The following is a 20,216-nucleotide window of genomic DNA, read 5'->3' on the forward strand; positions in this document are numbered from 1 at the left end:
TGTCGGACAGCCTTTTGTCATGGAGCAGCATTCACCTGCTGAGCGATTGTTCTTCTTCTGTTTATTCCAAACAAACCGAAAATGTAAAACGCATCACTTCCTGTGCTCCAGAGGACTTTTCCCAGGAAATGCAAAAGCTGTAGGTCAAACTGTAGGTTGAATCACTATTGTGTTTTAGCAATGAGAGAGAGAGAGAGAGAAAGTAGCAAAATGGACATTTATTTATATTAATTTATTGATTCATTTAGTCGTGAATTCTCTTTCTGTACTGTGATCACTTCCACTCTATTTCAGTGTTTAGCTTTGAGAAATATTTCACATTGTGGAGCATTTCCATTCTTTAGTGCACATACGTCTGTAGGAGTTCACGAGCGGGCAATGGTGAATTAGTGTGTTTGTGTGCGAATATGTGGGTGTAGGAGGCAGGACAGCAACAGCTGGTTTCTCTCTTCCTTGACGTGTGTGTGTGTGTGTGTGTGTGTGTGTGTGTGTATATTTACCCGCCTCTCGTCCTCTCCCCCACCCACCTTCTTATTGTTTCTGTCCATCAGTCCTTATATGGAAACGACCTCTCATTTGCCATCCCTGTTTCAACTCAATGAGGTTTTTGTTATGTAAAGTATAATAAACCTTTTCTGATCCTCTCTCTCTCTCTCTCTCTCCCCCAGTGATTCAGTACAGTACAGAGAATAAGGAGACATGTGCCAGGTATGTATATGAATGTACATCCTATAACAAGAATGCAAAGCCTCTGTGAGTGAGTGAGTGAGTGAGTGAGTGAGTGAGAGTGAGCAGAAATTGTGTTCGGCCACAGCTATGCCATTTTACATGCGATCGCGCTGAATCTTTCAGGAAGTGTAAAGAGCACCCCTGCGGGTGACTCAACATAGCTGGATTTTTGAATTAGGTAATTAGGGCCTGAATAAATGGGCAAAAATGGCTTATTAGTGGCCAAAATGAGTCAACACAGGTTCAGCACCATGGAGAGCTACATTTGTCAGCTATGGAGCACACCTGAGTGGAGGAACACAGCTGAACAAAGTTGGAATCAGCCAGGGAAGTGGACTATGAAAACCCTCTGGGGAGAGAGACGAGAGGCTGCATGCCAACTCTGTGAGCGAGGCCTGACTAAATGGCCAGTGATTGTGATAACAGCTATCAGAACTATAATATGAATGCAAAGTCTCTGTGTGTGAGTGAGTGATTGTGTGAGTGAGTGAGTGAGTGAGTGAGTGAGTGAGTGAGTGAGTGAGTGAGTGAGTGAGCAAGCAGAAGCTGTGTTCGGCCACAGCTATGCCATTTTACATGGGATCGCACTGACTCTTTCAGGAAGTGTAAAGAGCACCCCTGCAGGTGACCTAACGGAGTCAGATTTTTTAATTACCGTAAATTCCGGACTATAAGGCGCACCGGTGTATAAGCCGCACCTTCAAAGTTGACTATTTTTTTCTTATATAAGCCGCACCGGACTATAAGCCGCGGGTGTTTTAATGGTATTTTTTTTTTTTTTTTACAGTGCACACAGTGTCCGCGGTGTGGTGAAAAGAGGGCAAGAGAGGAAATTAAAACAGAAGTGGATTTATAGTTAGAAAGAGTGCTAAAGAAGAGAGAATTCCGTTTTTTATTTTAGTTACTCACAGTACTATTGACCAGTCCAACTCAAAAGATATTCGGCAGTTTCACTTTGAGCTCTTGTTCCGCCGCTGTCCATCAATGGTTATGACGAGTCTCGCTGGGTACAGTACGCCAAAGCGATATCCATTGACTTTAACCTTTTCGATGATGCTGTTGTATGTTGCGCGTTTCTGTTGCACCAACACGGAGAGGTCCTGCCGGACGAAAAAGCGCGTACCCTCCCAGGTGAGGGGCTTCTTCCCCGCAGCCTGGAGGATGAGTTGACGGTCGGGCCAGCGGAGTAGGCAGATGAAGATGGCCCTCGGTGACAGGCCGGGGTCTGGACGTGGCCGAGGCGCCCGGTGTGCCCTGTCCACCTCTGGTGGTTTCTCGCCTTCCTTCAGGTCCAGGATGTAACACAGGATTTTGCCACGAAAGCGTCCATGTCACCAATCTCAGCTCCCTCTTTTACATTGATCAGGCGAATGTTATTTCTTTTACTCCTGCTGATTAAGTCATCAACCTGCGTGTGCAGGGTTTCGATTTGTTTTTGCATTTTATCCACTTTCGGACGACTCACTGTGTTGTTTTTGTCCTCCAGTGCGCTGATGCGCTTTTCCGCATTAGAAACTCTGTTCACGGTTGCCTTATTTTATTTAGTGATTGAGTGGATGGACTTCTGCACGTTTTCAAACTTGTTTTCAAGCTGCTCAAACCTCTGAGCGATGTCGGACTTAATCGATAGTGTTTCACGGAGTAAAAGTTTAGCCCAAGCCGTGTATCTCCAGCCTCCAGCAGGTGAGTCATTTCCTCATTCATGGCGGTGATTGCTTCGTCTTTTTCTTTCTGCTTACCTGTGTTGTGTTATGTTATGTTATGTTGTTAAAAGAGGGCAAGAGAGGAAATTAAAACAGAAGTGGATTTATAGTTAGAAAGAGTGCTAAAAAAGAGAGATTTTTTTTTTTTTTTTTGAAAAAATCCATAGATAAGCCGCACCGTTATATAAGCCGCAGGGGCCAAAAAAGCCCAAAAAACGGGAAAAAAGCCGCGGCTTATAGTCCGGAATTTACGGTAGGTAATTAAGGACGATTAATGATGGCTGTGCAGATTAATGGCCAAATTGCGATGTTGCACAATGGCTGCATTGCCTGATACACTGCACAGGTATTCCGCAGGTATGTTTCTTTTCCATACTGTTTCCATCTTCCTTCACACATTCCCTTTCCTTCATTCCTCTCGTTCTTTCCTCCAGGTTCCAGCAGCAGTGCTCCCAGAATGCATTGTGCTCTGACTATGCCACAGGCTTCTGCTGTCACTGCCGACCTGGTTTCTATGGAAATGGACGCTACTGCCTACCTGAGGGTTAGTGCACTAACCTCAACACACACACACATACTGTGCTACTGCCTACCTGAGGGTTAGTGCACTAACCTCAACACACACACACATACTGTGCTACTGCCTACCTGAGGGTTAGTGCACTAACCTCAACACACACACACATACTGTGCTACTGCCTACCTGAGGGTTAGTGCACTAACCTCAACACACACACACACACACACATACTGTGCTACTGCCTACCTGAGGGTTAGTGCACTAACCTCAACACACACACACACACATACTGTGCTACTGCCTACCTGAGGGTTAGTGCACTAACCTCAACACACACACACACACACACACATACTGTGCTACTGCCTACCTGAGGGTTAGTGCACTAACCTCAACACACACACACACACACACATACTGTGCTACTGCCTACCTGAGGGTTAGTGCACTAACCTCAACACACACACACATACTGTGCTACTGCCTACCTGAGGGTTAGTGCACTAACCTCAACACACACACACACACACACACACATACTGTGCTACTGCCTACCTGAGGGTTAGTGCACTAACCTCAACACACACACACACACACACATACTGTGCTACTGCCTACCTGAGGGTTAATGCACTAACCTCAACACACACACACACACACACACATACTGTGCTACTGCCTACCTGAGGGTTAGTGCACTAACCTCAACACACACACACATACTGTGCTACTGCCTACCTGAGGGTTAGTGCACTAACCTCAACACACACTACTGCCTACCTGAGGGTTAGTGCACTAACCTCAACACACAGACATATACTGCCTACCTGAAGGTTAGTGCACTAACCTCAACACACACACACACACACACACACACACACACACACACACACACACACACACACACACACACACACACACACACACACACACACACACACACACACACACACACACACACACTTTTGTATTGGTAGACTTGTGAGATCCTCTTTGTAAAAAAAAATGCTTTTTCACTATTGATCCATATCATAATGGTCACATATGCTCCCATTTTTTTAATTGTCTTGTGTTTTTATATTAAGCAGGGCTTAAAATTCACTTTGCAAAATGGGGGGGAATTCCCCCCTTATGTTCTTCAGATAGTGGGGATTTATAGACTTTGGGGGGGATTTTTTCAGCCAATACGATAACCGGTAAATATCTGCTTCTCCTGTCCGATAACAGATCCGATATTATAATTTCACATTTTTGTCTTTACTTAACCTGTAGTTTATGCACACCTGAGGTATTATAATATGATATGAGTGTTTTAGTAAAGTGTATCACTCAATACAAAAAGTAAAGGCTTTAATACAACCGAAAGCCTATGGCTGCTTCGTCTGCAGATAAAACACAATGACAAAAGACATAGTAATTAGACTCTTATTCAGGGATGCAAAGTCATGGATAGTTAAAAAGGTGACAGATACCAGGGCAGACACAAAATCATTCACTTAAGTGCCCTATTTTGGGATGAAAAAGGTGACTCACTGTTACCTAAAGGTGACTAGTTTGCATCCCTGCTTATTCACTTATTCTATTCGCTTCAGGTTATATTATTTTAGTACGGCGATTTTCTCTTTGCAAATGAGGCAGGCGGCATTCCCTTTGAACTCGACGAAAAAATAATCACTCTCCCACTTCTCCTGTAACTGTCTGTGCTCGTCATCAACCTTTCTTTTGCCTTTTGACAGCGACATGTTCACTTCTCAACAAAAGACAACATTTTAGCGAGCAAATGTTTTTCTTCGAATCACCTGCTAATGAGGTGGATTTTACATGCAGTGATGATCCCGCTGGCCTGGAGTGTGAAGCCGTGTTGCCAGATACTGCTGATGGTTTCCAGAACAAAGAGTTAAAAACCCGCCAAAATGCACACAAAACCGCCCAAGGAACTGCACATCTATGGAAATTTATCTGGCAACCCTGGTGTGAAGTGCGGCTCGTCTGCATGAAGGCAGCGCCTTCTCCACGCGCCTCGGGAGCACGCTCTGTGCTCTGAGCGGAGGTGCGGGCCTGATTTCACTATAACTTGATATCAAGTGGCGGGCCGTATGAAATCGTTTTAGGGGCCGTGTCTGGCCCGGGGGCCGTGACCCGCAATGGTTTACGGCGTAAACCATTTACGCCGTAAATGTTTACTCCTTTATAATTTGAAAATATGCGGAAATTTCAAAAAAAGATGCGTGAATCTCGCAATCCCACGCCGAATTTTAAGCCCTGTTAAGAATAACTACTTTTACCCCCTAGAAAATGTTGTATTTTTAGTGGTTGCTTCATGGCATACATAACAATCCCAATCAATAATGCCATCAGATTTCAGACCAGTCCATTTCCAACCATTAAAATGCCATTTCTTGGTGTTTTTAATGTGATCAAATCCATCTCTGGACATCTCCCAACTCTAACATGTAGTTGTTTCTGACATTGTATTATTGGAAAAGCATGAAATGTGATGATTGATACCCATATTATGCAGTACTTACATGTCTCCCTCCCCCCAGGTGCTCCCCAGCGTGTGAGCGGGAAGGTGAGCGGCACAGTGACCGTGGGCTCCACTCCAGTGGTGCTGAACAACATCGACCTCCACGCCTACATCGTAGTGGGAGACGGGAGAGCGTATACTGCCATCAGCGAGGTATAACCAACACCGCCTTGAGAAGTCATAGTAATACTGCCTTTGCCTGTCAGTTCCTCATTCATTATTCTTAATCCTTAAACCGTATTTCTCTAATCTGCTTTTGTAACCTTTGTTGTGATTGGTCAGGTCCCTGAGCCAGTGGGTTGGGCTCTGATGCCGGTTGCACCAATAGGAGAGGTGTTTGGGTGGCTGTTTGCTCTGGAGCTACCCAATAGCCAAGCGGGATTCAAAATCATTGGTGAGCTGTGTGTATGTGTGTGTGTGTGTGTGTGTGTGTGTGCTCGCTGCTACACGGGCTCGCCAGCTCGGCCACTATGCGGCCTCGCCCACCCTGGCCTGCAGCTCATCGCTACGCTGGCTTGCATACGCAGCTTGGCTGCTGCACGGCCTCGCCCGCAGCTCGGCTGTTGCGTGGCCTCGCCTGCTCTAATTGATGTCTAATGACATCACTCACTGTCACTGATGACATGTGCCACTGTGGGACACTATGACATCACTGATGATGTCATAGACATTGTGACATCATCAGTGGGACAAAAATTGAAACAGAGACACAGAGCTCACTTACTCCTGAAATAAGAGTGAGTGAGTCTGTGGTTAACAAAAGTTTATGAAACAGCGAACTTCATGTTCAGCAAGATAATCTTCACAAATGAGGAGCACTTTTATAATTTTCGAAGCATAAATGAATTTTTTTTAAACACGATTTTTCAGAAAACGCATCATAAGTCATAAAAATCATCCTCATTTGTGAAGATTATCTTGCCTAACACAAAGTTTGCTGTTTCATAAACTTTCGTTAACCACCGACCTTATTTCATGTATTTAACCGAAATTCCCATCCAAAAATCACATTGACTTTTACCCATAGGAACCAGGAAGTGCAGGGAATTCTGGGTAAGCCTACAAAAATACGTCATCCCTGGTACTCTATTGCCTGTCAACTGTATGTGTGTCAGCGCAACAAGTGACAAAGGTGCTAGTTGAAAAACACTAGGGTTCAAAAACATAATCTTATTTATCAGTTTTACATCTTATTTGACGTTTATATCGGCTGGCCGTGCCCCATTCGTAACCAATGAGATCCGTTCGTCCTGCCCCAGTTGTAGCAAACCGTGTCGTGCCATTGTTGAAATCAACCCTTGTCTGACCGATGGTCACCAATCTGAGTAGGGCAACGCGGGTTAACCCTTTCAGACACAAAATCAACCTGGGAGTAAGCCTGGCTGGACTGGTCTGAAAGGAGTATCGGAGTGTTTGGTCGGGCATGTCGTCTTGAACATCTTGATTCTTGAGTACATCTAAATCCTCTACAGTGAGGACATCTGTGTGTGTGTGTGTGTGTGTGTGTGTGTGTGTGTGTGTGTTTTCAGTCTCCCAGCCAGCTGTATTGTCTCCAGGGATGTGATGTGATATCAGGCTTTCACCTCCCCTCTCTAATAGGAAGCAGCTGTGCGTGTGTGTTTGTGTGTGTGTGCACATGCGTGTGTGTGTGTGTGTGTGTGTGTGTGTGTGTGTGTGTGTGTGTGCGCGTGCGTGGTGCGTGCGTGCGTGAGTGTGTGTTTGTCTGTTCCATACTGATGTAACCATTGCATAGATTCCATTTGTATGGTATGCAACTGCTGCACTATGGCTCCGTCCTGAAACAAATGTGTGTAATAAAAACTTTATAGATACAATGTATGTTATTTATGTATTACATCCATAGAGGAAGCATTGGATTCATTGTTTATTGCCTGGTTGACAGGCGCAGAGTTCACTCGTCACGCGGAGGTGATCTTCTACCCCGGCAACGAGCATCTGTCAATCGTCCAGACGGCCCGCGGCCTCGACGACCACAATCACCTCACCGTGGATACTGTCGTCAGCGGCAACGTGCCCTTCCTGCCCCCTGGAGCCACGGTTACCATGGAACCCTTCAAGGAGACCTACCAGTACTACCCCTCAGGTAACCATGATGACCCAATAAGATGACCTGTGACACAATGACTGCCATTTGATAGAGGCATCGCCGCTCCTGCAGGAGTGGCCATGCCTCAACCCGTTTCCTACAGGCGGCCCGGGTTGAGGCATGAAGGGTCCAGGCTGAGGGATGCCAGTAGGTTAGGATAGTCTAGGTTAGGATAGTCTAGGTTAGGATAGTCTAGGTTAGGATAGTCTAGGTTAGGCTGTAGATTAGATTGGTAGATTGGTTGCTACTAGGTACTGTAGTTCAAGCTACTGTAAGGTTAGGGTAGGCTAGATTGTCTGTCTTTGTCTTTGTTTTCTTGTTCTGCGCTCTCGCTCTCTCTTCTCTCTTTGCTCTCTGCTCTTTCTCATCTTCCCTGTCTTCTCTTGGTATGCTTGTTTTTATATGCTTCATATATGGTAAGTTCTTTATTGATTGTGGTTAGCTAAACTTAGCCAGACACTGTAAAATCCTCTGAGACATGCTTGTGAATTAGGACTATACAAATAAACTTGACTGACTGACTGACTGACTGACTGACTGACTGATTGACTGACTGACTGACTGACTGACTGACTGACTAACAAATCTCTAATTGGAGTGCAGTATTGCTAGTCATAAGGTAACTGTAAAGAAACACTTTCCACTTCAGGTAGCCCTCGCAATCAACAGCTTGGCTAATAGTGGCATCGCAACAAGACAACTGGTAACATAGCAACCAGATAACTGGTGACATACTGTAGCAAACATTCTGAAAACATTCTGAATTCTCTGTTGAAAAGTTGAAATTTCTTTTAGGACGCAAGTTCACACAAAAATCTCTCTGTCTCTCTCTCTCTCTTTCCCCCCTCCCTCCCCCTCCCTCCTCTCCAGTTGCTACCTCCACCTCTGTGCGAGAGTTTTCGGTGGTTTCGGCCGAGCGAGGGTCGGAGTCCTTCTCCTTCCAGCTCAAGCAGAACATTACCTACCGTGATTGTCGTCACGACAGCCACAGCAGCCCGGAGACGCTGCAGATCACCATGGAGAGGGTGTTTGTGATGTACGTCAAGGAGGAGAGGATCCTCAGATACGCCATCACCAACAAGATCGGCCCGGTCGGAGGTCAGTTGCACTGCTGTTAGAGGCCAGATATTGCTGTGCAGATATCGGCCTTTTATCAATCAATTGATCAATAGATATGATGTTTGGATATATAGTTATTATGCAACTGATCAATACTACACCTGTTGTCTATGGGAAGCACTTAACCGGAATTGATTCGAATGCACCATTTTGAGCAGATTCCACACAAGTGTACATGAATGTTTATTCTTCTCTTCAGTATCGACCTTCAAAAGTGAATGGAATGATTTCTCTCAACCACCTGGTATAAAATAATATTAAATAGAAACACAGCTATTGTAGAATCTGATCAAAATGCCATATTATAATCAGGGCTAGACTGATATATCAAATTGCACCAGCTGTCATCAGGGAGCCTCTATCACAGGGATACTCAACTTGCTTTGCCCGGGGGCCACTTTGGTGAAATGATAGGAGGCCAGGGGCCAGTTAATAAACAATCAATATACATTTTTCTGTAGCGGATTGTAGGTTTTTGGGGTGTCAGCCGGAGTTTAGTCTGACAATGTTGTGCACACCGGATAGTTAGTTAGGTTAAGTACATACATAAGTGCCTGGGTAGCGAGCAGATTTTTGACAATTTAGCAGCTAAATCATAGATTATTGAAAGATATTCCATATTCCAGACTGAAATGCTATAACAGAAGTGGAGTATTGGCCAGAATGACATGAACATTTGGACACTTAGGCCATGTTCACATTACAGGCAAATCCGATTTGCTGATAAAGTCATTAATCATCATTATCTTGATTGGTTTCCCAAATCTGATTTGGGAGTGTGTCCGCACTGCCACAAATCTGATTCTCAAGTCGGATCTGTGTGGCCAGACCTAAACAGCCTATCTACATGGGTTGCTATGGTAACGACGTGGGCGTCAGTAAATAGTACGTTGGTGACGTGGTTTTCCTGCGCAGAAGCATTTGATGACGAGTTGCGAGTGACGGTCAAATCAGATTTGGTGGATCTGCGCGTCCGCACTCAAGTCACATCAGTCGAAAGCAGATTGGAAACTACCTCCATATGTGATTTGGGACAAGTGACACAAATCAGACTTGGAGTGTCCAGACTCATAAAACTAATCTGGATAGTCATTAATAGGTCACTAAAGTTCACAAATCAGATTTGGCCTCCTAGTCTGAACATGGCCTTATTCAGCGGGTATCTTGCATGTTGCGTTCAGGTGCACTGTAATTTTTTTTTTTTTTTTTAAATTCCATCGCGGCCACACAGGGGGCCGCCAGTTGAGTATCACTGCTCTATCATCTTGATGGTGATGCTGACTGGCCAATATGAAGGACCATTATTGACAAAGAGATATCTGAGTCTAAACGTGTTCCACAGAGCAGAGGTGTTGAAAACATGAGCTTTTGGACAGAGCTCAGCTCATTCTGTTGTGAAACCATAAAAACAATGTTGAAATGTGCATTGCCTCATCATGGCTTCATCAATGTAATTGGCAAATAATGCCTCCTAACGCTGGGGACGACCTTTGAGATGGCACCAAATCTGTGCTCGTTTAGTTCGGTCGTACAAATGATTGATATTTATGACCCAAATCTGGACAAGTCCTCCTGTGGGGTGAGCTGGTCAACCAATTAAATCTGAACGGAGACCGTCAATAACCAATGAGAGCTCAGAATGAGAGAAGGAAAGAAAAATACTCCACGTCCATGTTTTGTTTAGTTGCAAAGTGGGTGTTCCTCAAACCCAACTGGTCAAAAGTCTGTTCAATGTTGTTTTGTGTCCCCAGACGTATTAACAGACAGATACCTTTAAGACCGGGTAATGCAAATAAATATTCACACTTGTGATGAGCTAGAATTAAACGAGTTATATTTACTGTACTTGGGGTTTTCAAGTGTGTGTATGATAGATAGATGTACAGACTTTTTATGGTCTCTCTTTTTGTTTTCCTCATCTTTTGCATCATCTGCTCTCATCTTTTCTCGGGGTGACATGACGAGCCATACAAATATGGAAATGTGTATAGCATATGACATGTTCTTTCTCTGTCAACACACGGACACACAATGCTCTCCAGTCTACTACTGCTTCCTTGACCCAATCTATCTGATGATGAAAACCAGAGAGAGAGAGCGAGAGAGAGAAAGCATGGCAGAAACTGGTACTGACCGATTATGAGAAAGAGAGAGAGAGAGAGAGAGAGAGAGAGAGAGAGAGAAAGAGAGAGAGAGAGAGAAAGAGAGAGAGAGAAACTGGATTTTCCCAGTTTTTTGAATTTGTACCAAGTTTCTGTCATTTAAATGTCAACACGTTGATTAAAAAGCTTATGATGACACACGGACATGCGCGCGCGCACGCACACACACACACTGATACATCCAGAGCACAGCTGGAAGAGCTTTTGGGGACTGGGCTTTTGTAAACATGGGTTAAGTGGTGTGTGCGTGTGCATGTGTGTGCGTGTGTGTTGTGTGTGTGTGTGTGTGTGTGTGGGGGGTATTACGCTCTCTGGGAAATAATATCCCAGCCAATGACAGATTTTCCAGCGGGGGGGTTGCCGGGCAGAATAGCTGCCCAGTGATGTCATGAGAATCAGATAGACTAGAGAGAGAGAGATTGTTGTAGAATCGAAGACACTGAACTGATAGGAAAAAGAGAGAGGGCAGGAGACACCAGCAGAGAGAGAGAGAGAGAGAGAGAGAGAGAGAGAGAGTTAAAGGTTCCAGACAGACAAAGATAAGAGGCAGAATCAAAGTATCTGTGTACTGGATTTAAAGCTGCATTCAGCGATGTTTTGTGTTAAATAAGTGTTAAATGACTCTATATTCTGACAGCAATCACTGAAATAGAGTGTTTGGTCAGTGACTTGAAACCCCCCACCCCCCACTGTCCTCTATCCCTCCCCTATAGTCCTGCAGGCAGGGCGGATGTATCTCCGCAACTGTAACTCCTTGACCGCAACGTAACTTGAGTAGAGACTCAACGATGGTGGCGTTGGATTCGGGGTGGAAAAATACATATAGTTCTTTATAGGCATCGCGATCTGACCTTCCGTTTGCAAGAAAATGTCAGCTTTTCTCTGGATAGTTTGAGGTCGCCGCCAATTTTGATCCAATCAGAGAAAAGTTGACATTTTCTGAGAAACCGAAGGTCCAATCGCGATGCCTCTAAACTTTAGAGCCATCTCAATTGGACCTTCCGTTTCTAATCCCATACCAGAGGGCTGTACCACGAATGTTGTATAAGAAGATCCAGGATCTGTCCCTGATCTGGTTTGGCTAAACCAGATAATTGCCATCTAGCTGGATTCTAGTTAAGTCATACCACGAATGTAGTTATCAACTCGTTAAGTGGATCCAGGTTTTTCTAATCAAGTTGAGAGCGCGTGCACATGAAAATGCCCGTGCACAGGAGCTCGTGCCCGCAAAAGAGGCATGGTTTTTAACAACTAGCCAATCACAATGCAATATTGACTGCTCCAGCTTCTACAGTGCCAGACACGCCTATTTCCTCATTCATTCAAAGCGCAAATCGTGAAGCTTTACTATGTATGTCAGAATCAAAATCCGCGTTGGATATTATTAGTCTGTTCCCGAATGACTGTCTAAAGTTACCACTTTTATTCACATCAGTCATTTCTTTGAAGAGCGGTTTCTGCCTCCACGTAGGCTATCTACAGCAGCTCAATTCACCCTCTCAATAAACTCAATATAACCTGCATGTCTATTTCCAAAATCCATAGGTGTTTTTAGACCATTTAGGCTCAATGAATAATAATGATCTCATGATGTGTTTGGTCGCACTGATGGAATAATTCCTATAGGGTAATAGGTAATAATGATAATAAAATTAAAAAAGGCTGCTGAACTGAATCGACACAGTACGTGCGGGCATAGATTTCATTTTTTTTAAATAGCCTATTTTGTGGTCACATATAGGCTATTGGCAGCAGATTCGCATATCTCCATATTTCATACAAGGACTATGCTGGAAATAATATGAAGTTCAATCACATCATACAGGCCAAAAGCAACACAGTTGCAGCTGCAAAATGCAGGAGTAGCCTAGATATGAATAATCTGTGTGCAGGCGATCCCATATTAAATTGCTTAGATAGTAGTAGGCTATTCTGGCATGTATGACCATGTCCAACCCAGCCTTAAGTGCACTTAACGTAGGCTACACGGGCGTAATGCCGGGCACAGGCGCAAATTGGAGCTGTGCTAAGTCATCTGCTATCGTGCCCATAAAATGCTAGCGCAAACAGGATTTGGACGGGTTTAACTACCAGAATTATTCACAGCTGTGGCCTGGCAATGCCTCGACATAACATCTATCAAACCATCAGATTCTCGTCTCGCATTCCCTTTAACACAGTTTGCGCCATGCATGCGTAATTTGGGGGTGGCACGTCCGTGTGTAATGACGTACCCGAAAAGGAATTACCTATACTGGACTGGCAGCGAGGAGAATAATGGTGCGTTCAAGCGCAGCAGGGTGTTTTAGCGCATATGAAGGCATGAAGGCAAGCATTTAGCAAGGAAACACGTGATTTGGCATAGGGCATGCCCAGCATTAAGACAAGTGCTAAAAGCAAATGGCGGGTTTTCTCCTCTCAGGTTGGGCAGCTTGCTTATGTGGAGTGAGGTTAAATCAAAATCAGCAGAGAGGTTTGAAAGCATAGCCTACATTTTATATAGGCTGCCAAACAGGTGCAGGGAATCACACTGTAAATTACGATAGATTATCACTGCTCTCTCGGTTTTCTCCCGCTGCTTACTGGAGCAGGAAAAACGCACTTTGGACAGCAACGCCCTTTCTTGTTCAGCACCTCCGACAGCTCCACTGCCACACAGTGGTCCGCGCTCCCAGAGCTCGGACTGCTGCTGTAATCTATTCTATTCTATTCTATTCTATTCTATTCTATTCTATTCTTCCATTTTGACTAAATACTTTGGTTAATCTATTTAGTTGACCTTTTGATTCAAAATCATGCATCAAAGAGTTTGCTCTCTCTCACACCCCACACACACACACACACACACACACACACACACACACACACACACACACACACACACACACACACACACACACACACACACACACACACACACCTACCTACCTGCTATCAATTGGCCTGTTTTTCAGTATAGGCTACAGTAAATTGTTGCAGCTGCCTGCGGGCATTGAAGGGTGGAAATGAGAATGCTTTGCGAAAAAAGTCGATACTGACAATTCTATAATGAATTTCGGAATGAACCAGTTCGGGTTTAATGGAGATAAATCCTTAGAAACGAATCTACAAAGCTGATAATGAACATTTGTGGTGGGGGAACGATATTGCATTTGAAGTAGGCTACATCAGAGGCATCACCCGCGGCTGAGAGAAAGGCCGAAAAACATTTAGCCTATGGCAGTAACACGCGCGCGCGCACGCACTCGCACACGCACGCACACACACACACACACACACAAAAGATGCAAGGTTATTCTCTTCTCTCTCTCCTCCCATTTCCCTCCACTCCCTGCCTATGTCATCCACTGGTCTGCCCAGGGATAGAACATTAGTACTATGGTGTATTGTTGATTTATTGATTTATTGATTGATTGATTTCGCATATTATTTTTGATATTCCATTAGACGATTCGATTCGATTCTATTCTATTCTCCCCTCATCCTGGTTAGAGAAATTCTGTAGTTTGTGGGTTTGGTTGGGTCAGGTTAGATATTTTTTCTGCGCTCATGGCAGCGGGCCTCTTTTCTTTAGCGCTGAGATGCTTTAGAGCTGCTTTTCAGCATGCTGACGAATCGATACCACAATGCATTTAGCGGGAACCCGTCTGTTTTGGACGCCCACACCTGCAGATCCCGCCGCAAAACTGGATGGTATCGTGCCGGGACCGCTAATTGACACTTGCGTGGGGCGGACTGCTATCTTCCCTGCCTTAAGGCACACGCAAACAGGTGCGCAACCGCAAATAGGGGATAGCGCCTGTACCAAGATAGGGCCCATTGTGTCTTACATTTTTCTGTTGTATGTGTGTTGTGCCTGTACTTTAGCAGTAAGTTCGTGTAAATCTGTGGTCTTTATTGCCATAGTAAATTCCACTTTTTTACGTGTGGAGAGGAAGGAGGGGGGCACTTCAAGTGTGGGCACCACCCTGTTAATCCAAGCCTGATTTGATTAATTTGTGATTGTTGACACAGAAATCCCTCCATAGAAACACCTGTGGCATTGTGATATTTCAACTGCTGCAGGGGTGGCACACGCACACACACACACACAGGCACGCGCGCGTGTGTGTGCGCGCGCGCACACACACACACACACACACACACACAATACATGCACGCATTATGTAGGCTACATATACAGCCTGGGTTTAGTTAAAAGCGACAGGTGGGGAACCGCAGTCATCGCTTTGATGGTGTGCAGTGCATGTGTGCATTAGTGTGTGTGTGTGTGTGTGTGTGTGTTCTCTACCCCCTGCCATCTCTCCCTCTATCTCTCTAATTATCCCTCATTTAGTCTTTTCTCCCATCCCTCTGTCCCTTCCTCTAAACTCCCCTCCTTCCCGGCCACATTCAGGACTTTGAAGAGTCTCTCCCTCTCTCTCTCTCTCCCTCTTTCTCTCTCTCTCTCCCTCTCTCCCTCCCTCTCTCTCCCTCTCTCTCTCCCCCTCTCTTTGATAATGGGCCAAAATTGGTCCCTAGCCTCAGGAGATGGAAGCAAGCTGTGCTTAATCTCTCTCTGTGTGTGTGTGTGTGTGTGTGTGTGTGTGTGTGTGTGTGTGTGTGTGTGTGTGTGTGTGTGTGTGTGTGTGTGTGTGTGTGTGTGTGTGTGTGTGTGTGTAGGTGTGTGTGTGTGTGTGTGTGTGTGTGTGTGTGTGTGTGTGTGTGTGTGTGTGTGTGTGTGTGTGTGTGTGTGTGTGTGTGTGTGTGTGTGACTTTAATACCGCTAAAGAAAACAGCTATTGGCTAATGTACCTTGCATTTCTGGCTTCACTTTACTCTTTGCTGGTTCCATGGTTAACTGCACAATACCATACATTTGTCCATTGAAACGAATGTTAATGGAATTTTCATTTTAATATTATTTAGACCACGTGACATCAAAACCAATACTAGAAATTATCTGAGACCGCATTAAGACTTCTTAAATTAAACCTCTCCATTGAAACCCATGCCGTTTTCTGGATATGCAGCAACCACATTCTGCCTTGAAACTACAAGTATTTATAGTTTCAGAATAGCATTCACGCCAATGAACACTAAAACTACATTGTTGACATTCAACTTGTTCAACTGGAATGTTATTTGGACTATTGGACATAAAAAGTCTCCATTGAAACCCATGTTAATGAGCATTTGGAATATTTATTTGTTGTACAGTAACAATAAAGTTCTCATTGAAACCAATACTAAGTAGAGGGCACCCGGCCGGTAAAGTGTATAACCCTGCCAATCTTTCTACAAAGTTTTGTGGTGTTACGTGAATCCGTTTGGAAGTTAAGTGCCTTTTTGTGATTGGCCATAGCCATTACCACGCCCCGTTTTGGCCAGTGGGCGTGGAAAGTTAATCAGTTTGTCCTTGGCCCATGACTAGTCTCCCCCCAGACTCAAATATGACATTGAATCGCTGTGCTCCTCTGCATACTACATACAGTCAATGAGTCTGTGCCCCTTTACAGCCACAGTTGGTTATTTGAGGGCGGGTGTAGGGGTTTGAGGTCATAGCACCAAGGAGAGAGTGGTTCGAAATGCTCGATCTTGAAGGAGCCAGTTAGATGGGCGGTCTCGGGGTGGGTGGGCCTCTCCCTCATCGCAAAGTCGTTACTGATTGGGGAAGGGTGAATCCACCGCTCGCCAATCACTGGCGAAGTTTCCATTCTCAGTTTGGTGAGAAGCGTGTCCCAGACCCAGAGAGAGATCTGCAGCATGCTGTAACGTAGTGTATCAGTGTAAGAACTCTCATGGGTCTGGCGTTGGGACTAGCCCATGACCAGCCTTTCTACAAAGTGTTGTGATGTTACGTGAATCCGTTTGGAAGTTAGGCGCCTTTTTGTGATTGGCCACAGCCATTACAACGCCCCCTTTTGGCCAGTGGGCGTGGGAAGTTAATCAGTTGTAAGTTGGCCCATCACCTGCCTTTCTACCAAGTTTCGTGCAAACCTCTAACCTTTTGAGATATCCTGCTGACAAACAGACAGACTAACGCGGCAAAAACATGCCAAGTAATTACCTTTTTCAGAATAGCATGGGACACTAAAACGTCATTGAAACCAATAGCTACTAGCTGACTTCTTACACGGCATTCCATTGGTTCTATAGTTCAGTGCGAACCCATTGAACTGCAGAACCAACGAAAAGCTGTGTTAAAGAAGTTGGTCCCCCCTGTGGCCACCCATAACGATGTACAGTATGTTCTCGCGGTGTATAAAAGCCTCCACAAATTAGCATATTTTGTAGACTCTACATTGAAAACCAAAAAGTCATGAACATTTAAGTGGAGCAGCGCCGTGCGTCACTTTGTTCTGGGCATAGTTTGAGTGGTTGGCATTCTTCTGGGAGGATCTCCCATGGTTTGCTTTGACTCTGTGTGTTTTTCTTCCTGGTTTCTACGAAATTAGTCTGAGGTTGTTTTTTTATTGTCTTGCGAGTCTGAGCCTGAGCCATGTGGCGACATGAGGAAACCCTGAGCACACATCCGCTCACTCATCCCTGGGCCCGTCTGTCTCTCTCCCGCTGTCCCTCTGGTCTATGTGTGTCTAACTTCATCCATATGGCCGGTGTTGAGAACATGAGCGGAGTCACTTCCTGAGAGGAAGCCGTCCTTTGGGAATTTGTCTGGACGGATTTTACATGTGTATTTGGTGAGGACGCACTGTAATTCACTGGAAGTTGGGGGATTTTTCCGGAATTGAGTAAAAAGTGTTTGAGTTTTATCCCGTGTTCTTTAAAACGGACCTATTATGCTAATTTCCAAATCTATATTTTATTATTATTATTTTATTCTTCCTTCAGTTCAGCCTCTGTCTGAAACGCTCCATTTTATCTCCTGTCTCTTTAGCTGAGCAGCAAAACTAAACTGTGAAAAAGAGTGGAACACTAGTGTCAAATGTTAATATCTCAAAAACTATACATCGCATCCCTTATATATATACATTGTGAGTGAGAACAGAAGTAGCTGAAGAGTTGGATGTATAATATATGTATTTAGAGTGCACTGGCAACGGTTTCAAATGTCTGAATTTAGTACAAAGAACAGGCAAAGCCTGGTAGAGTGAATTGTGACATCACACACTCAAGGCTGGCTCCATAGGATCCCATTGGTTAGTTATGGTTTGAACAGTGCAGGGGGCTGGAGCAATGACCAATGAGGCAATCAGGTTATATCTGAGATCACCTAGACCCGTGTTCTCGTTCAAATCCTGCAACCTCTCGTTCAGAGCAGTCTGAATCCCACGATTTTTGCTGATGAGGATAACTTTTGTATGCATATATATGTGTGTGTGTGTGTGTGTGTGTGTGTGTGTGTGTGTGTGTGTGTGTGTGTGTGTGTGTGTATATATATATATAAATATATATATATATATATATATATATGACACAAAATATGGAAAAGTGTAATGGGTCCCCTTCAACAAATTACAATCCATTTTCATGGTCTGGCTTGGTTCTATTCTCTGCACACAGTGTGAGTTCCTCACAGTACAAATATAGTTAAAAACTAAAGGACCAAATTAAGGTTTGTAGAAATGTCTGGGCTAAAAACGTACTTAGGATATATCCAGTGTACACCCAATGCACATCCACTTTATGCTTTCTGGCTTTGGGAGTGTCCACCGCAATGGAGAGGCCTCCCGTAACCGCGAGGTTACAGGTTTGATTCCTGTGACAGCCAAGTTTTCCGTCCCTCTGCAAATGTCCTTGAGCAAGACACTTATGCCTAGGACATGCTGATGCAAACACCCCCCCCCCCCCCTGCCTGCACTGTCTTATTTCTGACAATATCTTAAAAATGGAAAACTGAAACACCTTAAGCCATTAAGTCTGTAAATGAAAGTGAATGAATGAAGGGAATGGACTTTAATTTCAGGCCTCAAAGCAAAAAAAAATTAGTCATCATTGGATGACTTTTTTTTTTTTTATGTGTCAACTCTTTAGAAAAATATACTTTTTCTTTCTGTGTCAAATGTTCTATGGTCTACTAGCTAAGGCAGGGGTGCCCACACTTTTTCAGCTTGGGAGCTACTTTTAAAATGACCAAGTCAAAGTGATCTACCAAACATATTTATTTATATATATATACACCGAGTATACAGTGAAAAACAGTGGAACAGTGGAAAAACAGTGGAAAAACAGTGGAAAAAACAGTGGAAAAACAGTGGAAACAGTGGAAAAACAGTAAAAAAAAAAAAAAAAAAAAAAAATCTTCCCCTCAATGCCATGCGATCGACCACACTACCTTCGCGATCGACGTATTGGGCACCCCTGAGCTAAGGTCTCATCTCATAGCTGAAACACTTTTTCTCAGGACTCTATTGTGTTATAGCAATCAGTGAGAGAGTGTAGCAAATTATTTATTTTGTATGAAAATTGTTCTAAATTCCTACTTCTACTCTAATGTTCTCTCTCATCTGCCTCTAGTGGAGCCAACAGGACCGGAGCTGGTCAACCCATGCTATGCCGGGAACCATGACTGTGACACGACGGCCCAGTGTATCCCACTGGAGGGACAGGCCTACCAGTGCCAGTGTGCTACTGGCTACAGAGGAGATGGACGCAACTGCTATGGTATCTATCCCTGGCTAGCCAACTAGCTAGCTAGCTATCAAGCTAGCTCAGTACTGTATCTGCATATACATAGAACCTCCTTGGTCTGCATGTATTTATGTTTATGTCTTTCTTTGTGGTCTAAAACCACTACACACACGCGCACACACACACACACACGCGCGCACACACACACACGCGCACGCACACACACGCACATATAATTTTCTTTCTTTCTTTCTTTCTTGCTTTACTAGCCGCGGCAGCGGGCTGGTAATGTTTTCACCTTGTGAGTGCGTGTGTGCGTGTGTGTGTGTGTGTGCGTCTTCATGGCAAAATGTGGTCTTGGTGACACGTATTACAGCGGGAACTACCACAAGAGCCATTTTGAGTACTTTGCCAGGTGTTTATCATTGACAATAAAAGAGATGGACGTGTGTGATGTCACCCAGTGGTTTGTGGACGCACGTTTTGAAGCATCTCTGTGTGGCGTTTTGGCCGCTGCCATCTTGGTTTTCAGCTTGCGCAAGACGGTACGAGACGGCGCGAGACTGGGGGTTTCACACAGAGCCGCAGCTCCGCCTACTACTGGTCTGTGGTCGGCGATCAATGGACAGGCGACCTGTCAATCACGCCCAAAACATAGTCTTTTCTATCATCTATTTTAGAGTCTAAATTGGTGAGTTATATAAAAATTCACCCCCCGTACAGTTGTCATGAAAGGTGAAATCAGCTATACAGACCAAAACCGTTTGTTGTTGTTGTT

At 44.5% G+C, this 20,216-nt stretch overlaps 1 protein-coding gene across 1 annotated transcript in view; it reads left to right on the forward strand.

Moving 5' to 3' along the window:
* The window catches only part of nid2a (nidogen 2a (osteonidogen)), a gene marked incomplete at its 5' end in the record, with an annotated part of 106,050 nt that overhangs the window by 39,310 nt on the left and 46,524 nt on the right, over positions 1-20,216 (forward strand). The window contains 7 exons of the mRNA XM_083634174.1: positions 669-708; positions 2,867-2,976; positions 5,499-5,632; positions 5,762-5,873; positions 7,383-7,583; positions 8,457-8,684; positions 19,325-19,471. Coding sequence (XP_083490300.1) covers positions 669-708; positions 2,867-2,976; positions 5,499-5,632; positions 5,762-5,873; positions 7,383-7,583; positions 8,457-8,684; positions 19,325-19,471 — 972 coding nt within the window. The remainder of the gene's footprint in view (positions 1-668; positions 709-2,866; positions 2,977-5,498; positions 5,633-5,761; positions 5,874-7,382; positions 7,584-8,456; positions 8,685-19,324; positions 19,472-20,216) is intronic.

The sequence above is a fragment of the Poromitra crassiceps genome, assembly GCF_964638095.1.
Source record: "Poromitra crassiceps genome assembly, chromosome: 3".
NCBI lineage: Eukaryota > Metazoa > Chordata > Actinopteri > Beryciformes > Melamphaidae > Poromitra > Poromitra crassiceps.